At 41.2% G+C, this 10259-nt stretch overlaps 2 protein-coding genes across 5 annotated transcripts; one reads left to right on the top strand and one right to left on the bottom strand.

Moving 5' to 3' along the window:
* Positions 1 to 270: 270 nt before the first annotated feature.
* LOC105011482 (serine/threonine-protein kinase NIM1) lies at positions 271 to 6722 on the bottom strand. Of its 4 annotated transcripts, none has more exons than XM_034293780.1 (5): positions 6259 to 6391; positions 3848 to 4153; positions 2849 to 3117; positions 1960 to 2640; positions 271 to 505 (listed from the first exon to the last, which is right to left on the bottom strand). In XM_034293780.1, the coding sequence occupies exons 1-5, from the start codon at positions 6278 to 6280 to the stop codon at positions 464 to 466; spliced, it is 1320 nt and encodes a 439-aa protein (XP_034149671.1). In that variant the 5' UTR covers positions 6281 to 6391; the 3' UTR covers positions 271 to 463. The 4 variants fall into 4 exon arrangements, with proteins under 4 accessions (XP_034149671.1, XP_034149670.1, XP_010869832.1 ...); XM_034293779.1 differs by lacking the exon at positions 271 to 505 and adding an exon at positions 774 to 1825 and having other exon boundaries at positions 1879 to 2640; XM_010871530.4 differs by lacking the exons at positions 271 to 505; positions 6259 to 6391 and adding an exon at positions 6626 to 6722 and having other exon boundaries at positions 775 to 2640.
* Positions 6723 to 6853: 131 nt separating this feature from the next.
* Positions 6854 to 10259, top strand: pole4 (polymerase (DNA-directed), epsilon 4, accessory subunit). The gene is made up of 4 exons (XM_010871529.3): positions 6854 to 7229; positions 7610 to 7694; positions 7994 to 8035; positions 8606 to 10259. The coding sequence occupies exons 1-4, from the start codon at positions 6975 to 6977 to the stop codon at positions 8620 to 8622; spliced, it is 399 nt and encodes a 132-aa protein (XP_010869831.1). The 5' UTR covers positions 6854 to 6974; the 3' UTR covers positions 8623 to 10259.

Raw genomic sequence — 10259 nt, 5'->3', positions numbered from 1 at the left:
CTTTAGTTTGAGTTTCAGGTGCCTAAGATATTTGCACAGTACTGTTGGCCTATCTATTTTCTTTAAAATTCATTATATGAGATTGATGATGTGAACGTTTAACAAATGCATACTCCAGTAATACAAATTGTATTGAAATGGTAAGAAATGTCATATCGTAGAGGCAAAAACGAAAGTAACAAATCAACACTGACACGAGGAATCACGTTTCTTTTCTTTATCAAAAAGAGCAGCACAACACGGTCCCAACAAACAAACACACACACACACACACACACACACAATAACCCGTGAGGTGCTGGTGAAAATGAGGAACCTAAATAGACATCATAATGGCTAACTGAAAACAGGTGTGTGGGTGTGACGGGTGCGCTGCCGTCATCTGCTCAAGCCGACGGTCAGTACACTGGCGAGGTGGAGCGCCAGAGAGGGAGAGAGCACGCAGACCCAAGCGGAGCAGCCGTCACACTTGCTGTGTAATTCCATCTGCAGGATGCCCCCTGAACTGACCACGGCGATGTAGATGAAATGAAACAAAATCTGGCTTCAGTATTGTTAGCATGAACATTTATTTAAATAGCATGGCAGTACACCATGCCACTGAAAAAAACATCAGGCTTATGTTTAAAGGACTTGTTCCAAGTCACTGAATGGCCAAAATGAAGATCTGTGGATATGCTCAGCTAAGCACAAAAAGTGACAATCAATCAAATCAATAAAATGTATTTATGAAGCCGTTGTCAGCAGTTGTCACAAAGTGCTTTTACAAAAACACATTTTTTCTTTTTTCAGATCCTCAGAGAGTTCTTTGCCATGAGGTGCCATGACTACACATTTTACAACACATTTGTTACATTTAAATTAATTATATTTGTAGTTACTTTAAAGTTAAAGGCATACAGTATAGGTATTTAAGGGTTTGTATTGTTTACCCCCATGTTGCATTGAAAATAACAGGGCACGAGCCAGTCTCCAAATCTCTTCCAATTCATATCCCAACCAAGCACTTCTCCTGTATCACAGTAAGACGGATTAGTGATGTCCTTGTACAGCCTGGGATATATTTTGACAAAGCAATGGTCTAAGTCGGCTTGGAAGATGCTGATGCAGAAAATAATATTAATCCTTTGCGTCACTCCACCGTCGGCTGTAAGCCCAGTGTGAGAGACATGGCCCTGCTGAGTGACCAGACCCATTTAGGTCAATTACTGTACAGAAGAAGCTGAAATCAAACATGGCTGCTGTGTTGTTGGTACTTGTTTCATTTAGTTGAATCCCAGTGCCTGTGTTTTTTTCTGTCTGAGCGGTCCTGAAATGTTTGAGCTGTCCTGAAATGTAATGACTGATGCGAGCACAAGATGGTGCTGTTTATCAACCCATGGTCTACACTGAACTATAGGAACAGTGGGTCCCTGACAGCACTGTGTGTGTGTGTGCGTGTGGGTGCGTGTGTGTGTGTGTGTGTGTGTTTGAACGCATGCTAGAGTCTCCCCTGCTAGACTCTGCGTCACGCGGAATTGTTTCTCAGCATGTCAGATCCATGTGGAGCAGCAGTGGTCCCTTGGACATGCTAACTCTTCCTGCAGTTAGTTGTATGAAACCTTAAGTTCTTAAGTGTTTTCAAGTGTAAGCGCTCTGCCACATTTTTTTGTTTTGGTCCAAAGAAAAGGTCCTTAACCTGACAGTCACTGGAACAAGGGTTCTGTTCTGTTGAGGAACCCTGGTCTATATGATAACACAGACACTAGTAGGGTTCTGTTCTGTTGAGGAACCATGGTCTATATGATAATACAGACACTAGTAAGGTTCTGTTCTGTTGAGGAACCCTGGTCTATATGATAACACAGACACTAGTAGGGTTCTGTTCTGTTGAGGAACCCTGGTCTATATGATAACACAGACACTAGTAGGGTTCTGCTTGTCCAGAACGGCTGCAGGCATCCGACCCTTGTTACTCACAAAGTCCTCCGGGTAGAGGGCTGCATATCCCACCACGTCCACAGACCTCCTCTTCTGGATTCGGTGGAGGAGAATACGGTACGTCCCCGTCAGGGGACTGCGGTTATTTCTACAGGTGTTGTTCTGGAGGTGAACCTCCTTGATGCCCAAATCAGACAGGGCCGACTTGACCTCCTGCTCCTCCACGCACAGTGACCGGGAGGCCTCTGCCAGATGGAAGGCTGTCTGCGGCAGGGGTGTGTACGCCTGAGGATACTCTACGCTCCTCAGCCATGTGCTGGTCATGATCTGAGAGAGAGAGTGGCGGTCGCTGGGCACCGGCCTCAGCATGCCCCTTATGGTCTCTTGGCAGGGGCCGGACACGTAGTCCGGGAGGTCGTAGTTACCCTGCGAGATGCAGCGCTTCAGACGAGTCAGGTTGTCAGCTTTGAAAGGCATGGTGGCGGTGACCATGAAGTACAGCAGGATGCCCAAGGCCCAGATGTCCACGTAACGACCTACGTAGCCTTTCTCTTTGAAGAGCTCTGGAGCCGCGTATGGCGGGGAGCCACAGAACACGTTGAGGACTTGGGTTGGATCGGTCGGAGTGCTGAAGCCGAAGTCTCCCACCTTGATGCAGTAGCTGGTGGTGTAGAAGATGTTCTCTGCCTTGATGTCTCGGTGGACAATGTTGTTGTCATGCTGGAATTACAAGAAAGGCAAGGGAAAATATAGTATTTTATGAAATTGTGTTATGAAATGAGGAGATGAGAAATAGAAAAACGGTAAATTGTGCTGATGTAAGCTGGTAAATCAATACACGTAATTCTCAAGTTGGGATACGATTGTTATTGTACAAAAATTGTGTATCTATTGTTAAATACCTTGATTGATTGCTAATCAAGCTCACCATATGTTTGGTAGCAGAGATTATCTGGGCAAAGATGAGCTTGGTTTCCAGGTCAGACAAACGGCCCCTGTTGGTGATACGTGAGTGCAGATCTCCTCCGCTGCCATACTCCATCACCAAGTAAAGGCGTTTGGAGGTCTCGATCACCTCATACAAGCGGACAATGTTAGGGTGGCACAGCTTCTCCATGCAGTTGATCTCCGTGGCAAACATGGACTGACACTTTTTGGCCAGCCGAAGCTTGTCCAGGATCTTGATGGCGACCCTTTCTTTGGTAGAGAGAAAGAAACATACAGCCTCAGAGGACCAATAGAGAAATGAGAAGAGACCAGGAAGGGATGATCGGACATGGCGACTGGCGTAATTAAATTGCAGCTTCTCTGAGTCTTATTTTAGGTCCGGCGAAAAATGCAGCCCGAGAGCAGAATGTGAAGGTAAATGAACAGCCCCCCTCCCCTTCCTCACCCCCCATCTCTACATCTCTCCTGTGTTTTTAGCCTGCAGGCATCTCTAGCTACAGAAATTAAAAATAGACGTATAAAACATGACATGAATTCACCACAGGAGGTGAGGTGGGATCTGAGGCAATCAGGATGTGCTTAGTTGAGGCGACCACCCCTTGTCCTCTGGCATCTGCCTTCACCCTGTCATAATACCTCCTGGAGCCAGAGTCTGGGTGGCCGGCAGGGAGGGCTGGACACAAGGTCAGCTCAGAGGGAGCTGATCAGTAGGAATGTGTTACTGAGCTATGTCTTCATACCGCCAGATCCAAACCATTAAGCAGGGCCTGTTATCTGTCTGTCCGCTTAGACTACGTTCTCCAATGGGGTATTGTTCGTGTTTTGAAAGGGACATACGAGGTAAAGCTGGTTAGAGGGTAGTGAACAGCTTAACTGTCACCCTGGTAACTGTATAAGTCAGGCTTGTCTGGATAAATTAATTCACCATTTAGGTTTTAACTGACTATTTAAGAGGATGACAAACGATAAGCCTCCTTACCTTCAGTCAGGGCATGAATCCCCAATCTTACTTGGGAAAAGTTGCCACATCCTATTTCTCCCCGGAGTTCATAGAAGGAGATCCTTCGTCCCAGTGTGAGGTCGTTGATCACCCTCTGATCGTGGTTCATATCGTAAAGCACCCTCTCAAATGGGGTTTGTCTCATCCTTTGTTCTGGGGTCAGTTCTGGAATAGTAACACGGGCTTGAAGAACTTTGGGTGATGTGTCCATTGAGGTGTCATTTCTCTTGGCTTTCCTATCCAACTTTTCTTTGTGTTTTGGCCATGGTAGCCTGGATTTGACTCCTAAAGGGAAAAAAATAATCAAACGGTGAGATTTTAACTAGACTGAGGTTGTTCAATGGTAGGGATTTCAATTCGTGTCAATGGGTAGTTCGTCCAATGAGGTTAAATCTATGGGTACCAGACAAGTTAGTTATGTGTTAATACAGAAACATTAACTCAACTTCTGAACAAACCTACTTTCTCCTTCTAACATGCCTTGATCAAAACTACTTCAATGTAATTTTTACTCATGTTAGATCCTATTGGATCAAAATGATCAAAGGATCACTGATATACAACTGTTTTATAACAGTATGTGTTTAACTATTTTTGTGGCACTTTGTGCTGGAGGCTCTGAGAACTTCTTCACTCATGGTTTGACTCACTTAAAGAATTAAGAGTAAATGTCAGACCCTGTTTCAGATGTTCATATTAGTCTAAGTTGGAGACAATGACCTTTGAAAATTGTGCAGCCCTATTAATATTAAGAACTCCCTACGGAAGTATTTGTGGATCTGTTTTCCACAAAGCAAAATAACTCAATCATTCACACTGATATGGTAAATCAATCACTGACAGGAACAGTTAACAGAAAAAAAAATCTGTATAAAAATCTTATTTTTCAACATCAATATATTAACGTTCATAAATTAAAAGTCAGAAATGCAGACTTTATAATTGTGAGGTCCTGTTTTTTTCGGTTTAGATTTTGCTTTTGTTTTTGAATGTGGCCTGTTCTTTTTGGTTTTTGTCCTTTGATATTGAACGCAGCTTGACCTTTTGTATTGTTGTTTACACCTGTGCCTTGTTTCTCCTTGTTGTGTCCCTATTTAAGTTCCCCCTGTTCCAGAGTTTCTTGTTGGTCATTATGTGTGTTCATATGTCTACAAGTGTGCTGCTTGTGAGTCTTTCTTGATTAAACTGCTTTTGAAACCTCTGCACCTGTGTATTGCTACCCATTCCACATTGTGACAATAATATGCTTGCCTGTTAAACTGCATTTACCCTACTAGGCAACACTGCTACCTTATGTTGCAGACATAAATAAGTTCTTGATTGGTCATGAGTAGTGTACGCATTATATTAGACCAGAACCTGTTTTCTCATGCTCAGAGTTGACACTGTCCTGGGTTAACTGATGTCATAGAAGATCATACCATTTTGGGCCTACCACTGTATTAGGAGGATTGTATAAACATGCTGGATTGTAAAGGCACGAATTGAAACAAATGAACATCCTATGAATGAGCAAGTCATTTCAGGGCGATTTGATATCCATCCAATCTATGGTGGAAGATGAAGAAGGTCTGTCCATGATTTGACCCATTGACTGTGCTATTCCTTCCAAAAGCAATTTGCCTGCTCTCTGTAAGAATGTATGAATATGCAATTTTATTATGTTTTTTCCATAATATATAGTAAAAACCAATCAGTGGGAAATATTATGTCAAATATCCTCTGCATCAGGTTTAGCTGAAGGTTGTCTCTGTTTGTAATCCTTGCAGTTATGTGCCTAATGGATGCTGACAGATAAAATAGGTTGTTCTCTCTGATGGAAATACTACCAATTTAGGTCAGGATAAGAGACCCGCTTTTAGTTAAAGCTCGGCTTATGCGATTCGTTCTGTCCACTATGTTCTAAAAATACAACTGAAGATGCAAGGGATTACAGTTTACAGTTTCTCTGTAACCTGTAAGGTGTTTGAACAGATCAATGTAAAGAGTTGCATTAGATTTTTCTAGCTGTCTGAGTTTTTGCAGTTGCCTCACACACAGCATTGGGATTCAGAAATAAATACAGTAGCAGAGATATATATATACAGTAGCAGAGATTTGCGCCATTCAACTATTCTACTCCCAAATACAAAATGCCGTAATACCCTCGACAGCAACATACACTGGATTTTACGAATTACACATTTCGTCCAATTGATCTAATACAACGTTATACTGTGTATAATGTTTAATGTAAGTTTGTTGCAAGAACAAAAACGGTATAAGCAGATGAATAAGCAGACAATGAATGAGAGAGGTAATAACCAAGACTGGAGTAATTGACGTTTAAACTAGACAGTCATATGATCTGTGCATATTTCTACCCACAAAAGAATACATTGAAATAGTACCTGGTGGTTGCGGATCCTTCATCCCTGTCCTTCAAACACAGCACTGATAGTGTATATGTGGGTAGGAGTGTGTGAATGGAGTAGCTTAACATCACTAACCTCAAGACATCCCCCTGCCAATCCTATTATGTATTAATAAATCTCTGTTAATGCCAAACATTGCCAAAGCAGCACCAAATCTCTGGACATGCTATTCAGTGACTTGTCTCTCTAGCTATATAACATTCATCTAATGTAGGCCTAATTATCTCACACATGGTGTATCAAAAGCCATATGACAGGCCTATCTATAATCTAATAAAGATTTTTTTACATACAGTGTATTGTACAAACAGTAATTACAGGTGAAGATGGTATGTGAACGTACCACATATGATGAAGTTCTTCATTATAATGATGGGGATCAGTCATGTTTTCTTTCAGCACGCTGGGTCCGTCAATGTTTCACAACATCTCAGAGCGCTGGGGAGTTGTGAACACTCACCCAGACCTACGTAAGGTTTGTTTGGCATTGGTTCAAGCCAATCCCAGCCTCGTGAAGTGCGCCATTGTACCAATAACACACAAGGAGTAGTTGGCGGGAGTGGAAGGGGAGGGACATTCAAATGTCTGATTCTCGAATCAAAACACGTTTTCTACGCCAGGAAACTAGCACATGCTAGCTACGTTTTGAATCGTAGTACCTTCATTTTGGCAACTCGTTTGTTTACAAGAGAATGTCGTCAAATGTTGCGGTGGCTATTGCCCCTGTGGCACCCACTGAGTCGGACCCAGAGCGGTGTGAAGGTGAGGAAGAGGTGCGGGGCAACGAAGCCGAAGTAGACAACAACCATCAAACTGGGCCCGTTGTAGCAGCCCCCCAGAACCGTCTGGCAAAGTTACCGCTATCCCGCATTAAGGCATTGATGAAAGCAGACCCAGACGTGTCACTCGCCAGTCAAGAGTCAGTGTTCATCATCGCTAAAGCCACAGTAAGTCAAAACTACAACATTGCAGGCTAGCTATTCCCATAATTTATTCCATAGCATTTGGTAGTGGACTTTGAGGACTATTGCAATCAAGCCTGGGAGTTAGTATTTAGTGTTATTCACTCGTATAAATTGCTCATGTCCAGTGCAGTTACAGTATAGCAGACATTTGTTCCAACCCAGTAGCAATACGTGTGTATCATGTGTACAGTAATGACAGCCCTGTGTGTGTTATCAGACTAGTTTGACAAGTGCTTCTTTCAATCCTTGGGCACTCTCTGTATATCCTTATTACCCAAAAAATATTTATATGGGCCTGCTATCATGTTTTTTTTTCTGGGGTGTTTTACAACATTATTGTCTTCATACCCAATGTCTTCCAGGAACTCTTTGTTGAGATGATTGCCAAAGATGCTCTGGTATACGCCCAGCAAGGAAAAAGAAAAACATTGCAAAGGAAAGATTTAGGTTAGTATGCCAAACATACGGTAATCTTGCTGCCACTCAAATGTGATTCACAAGCTGATGAGCATTCAATACTGTACATTGAACAATGTTCGGACCATATTGTGATGGTCACCAAACCAACGGTTCTGAAGAGACACAAGGTGTGCAGGTCACATTATTAAACACGTTAGACCTATACCTGATTCTGCTGAAACAGAATAAAAGCCTGTAGCGGAACAGGACCAGAATCTGTAACATGCTCTAAGGCCCGCAGTGTACTAGTTGTTCTTAAGCTTTTTTCTTTTTCTTCGTCTTAACAGACAACGCAATAGAGGCCATTGATGAGTTTGCTTTTCTAGAAGGTAAGTTGTCTTCCAATCATGCATCTTTGCCAAACCTCTATCATATTTATTATTTTATGATTGGAGGAGAAAAAAAATCTTGGTGGGTCTGGATCAGTTTTTCTTTCTCTGTATAGTAATAAGAATGATTTAATTTTCTTTGAGGAAGCAGGATATTTGAAAACAAGCATGATAGGAAGAGGTGGTTGGCAGTACATCACCAGACTTCTTTTTCATTTGCCATTGCAAACATAGTTTTTTATGTATATTTGGGTGTTTGTTTTTTTAATATTCAGTTGATGTTCAGAGAAGTGGGCTGCATTTGAATTTTAAAAGAAAAGAAAAGACAAGTGATAGTGAAGGCATTTGAATAAGAGCAGGGGTACAGTACATTCAAATGATGTGGTCCTGTAGGACCTTTGAGATCCTCTTAATGTATGTGGAATGCCTGATCGACAGCCACATCCCAGACTTTACATTTGAGGGATCTTGCTCTAATGCATTGTCTTGATTCACTGGCCATTGTGAATCAATGAATTTATGTCTGTATAGTACATCTGACGTTACCTTCTGTCTGTGTTCTTTTTAAAGGAACTCTAGATGCCTAGACACACTCAGGAGACAACAAGCTGTTGAAGGATCAGAGGCATTCTGCATCATACTACATGCATTTGGAAAAGGCTGATCACTGTTGCTTTTGTTTTTAGTAATTTCCATGAGTTGAAAGCTGGGCTGGGTGATATATTGTAGTTTACAAACTGTCTGCTTTGAATCATATTAGGCGGGGCACATTGGCCATAATGCTACACCACCTTGTGCCTTGCTGAAAGGTTTTGGTAGGTATACACATGGTATGACTTTTAACCATACCTCTTATAATGTTGATACTGTCCTGGGTTCAATAAATTGCACGTTTTGATAATTGGGCTATTTCACTGTCAGTTTAGTATTAGTTTTGATTGAACATAAAACATTCAAAATGGGCAAACAGTATGCTTCTAATTGCTTTTAATGCTCTATTTCAAACTTTAATATTGTCAAATAAGACTACTGTCAAAAAGAAAAGTTTTCATATTTTTAATTACTTTCCTTTAATTTCAGTTGCTGAAATCAGACCTTTTCTGGATCTTTAGTCCAAGTAACCAAAGATCTGGAGCTTCTGAAACCTCTGCACATGTGTGTAACCCTTTCAACAGCCTGTGCCACTAGGCTAAATGCATACGTGGGCTTTACTCTACAGGTTAACACAATTGGTCCATAATGGATATATTCATGATTTGAAAGTAATACATAAAGATGCAGAATGGGAAAAGTAGGTACATTTTGAAGAATTATGATTCACTATCTGGCGGTGGTTTCCCCTTTTTTTTTTGTATCACCCAGCCCTACCTGGAATTTGAACATTTGAAAAGGTTTTGGTACTTGTTTTAAGGTATTCACTTCCTAAACATTTATACCCTTTAATGAAATCAGTGACCATATTTCCATAGTCTTGTATGCAAGGCCTCTGCTATTTTATATTTGTATATAATGTGAAATGTTATGCTGTAAAAGAATCCTACGAAAGTGTATAAACGTAATCATTGTGCAATTATTTTCTTTTTTTTTTATCGAGAAAGCTTTTCTCCCTTCAAAAGTATGTCAATGATCCATCCATCTATCAGTATATAATCCAGTTGTTTTGGTCACATACACACTGTCAGTTGCCAATATCAGGAACATGTCAACTTTCCATTTTAATTAAAGAATGTGAAATGAAGCCAAAATGATTTAAAACCTAAGCAGTCGCAAAGGTTTGTCCATCTTCTGCCGTCTGTGTGATGAGTTTGGGCAATACCGGTCCAAACGACTATTTCTCTGTAGGCGTGCAGCTTAGACTGTATTTATGCATCATTCCATTATATCCTGTTTGTTTTGCTGTTTTGTAGAATCTATTGAGCCAGAGATAGACTTGAGCTGCATGTCCATAGTAAAAAAAAAACATAATATGAGAGATTAGAATGGCTCACGCCAGCACAGACACACACATACCAGGGAAAATGGCTGTCCTGGTGGTCTGAAGCTATGGCAACTTCAAATTAACTTCAGTAAATCAAGATTGGATGAAAAATACACAACATTTCATGCACTTCTTGTGCATTCCTGAATAGATTCAGCTTTTGTTTTTTAACTGGATTGTGTGTTGAAAGCATTTTAGCCCAAATCCATGATATTGTCATAGAACAATATAATTCATTCTCACTTT

This window comes from Esox lucius, chromosome 8, assembly GCF_011004845.1.
Source record: "Esox lucius isolate fEsoLuc1 chromosome 8, fEsoLuc1.pri, whole genome shotgun sequence".
NCBI classification, from domain to species: Eukaryota; Metazoa; Chordata; class Actinopteri; order Esociformes; family Esocidae; genus Esox; species Esox lucius.
This window is presented reverse-complemented; position numbering and strand designations above follow the sequence as displayed.

Excerpts from the sequence above, each read along its gene's own strand:
- pole4 (XM_010871529.3), top strand. The coding sequence starts at position 6,975 with ATGTCGTCAAATGTTGCGGTGGCTATTGCCCCTGTGGCACCCACTGAG. Across the intron at positions 7,230-7,609 it reads TCATCATCGCTAAAGCCACA|GAACTCTTTGTTGAGATGAT; the intron begins GTAAGTCAAAAC and ends AATGTCTTCCAG. Across the intron at positions 7,695-7,993 it reads ATTGCAAAGGAAAGATTTAG|ACAACGCAATAGAGGCCATT; the intron begins GTTAGTATGCCA and ends TCGTCTTAACAG.
- LOC105011482 (XM_010871530.4), bottom strand. The coding sequence starts at position 6,647 with ATGAAGAACTTCATCATATGTG. Across the intron at positions 4,154-6,625 it reads GAAGAACTTCATCATATGTG|GAGTCAAATCCAGGCTACCA; the intron begins GTACGTTCACAT and ends TTTTCCCTTTAG. Across the intron at positions 3,118-3,847 it reads GATTCATGCCCTGACTGAAG|AAAGGGTCGCCATCAAGATC; the intron begins GTAAGGAGGCTT and ends TCTCTACCAAAG.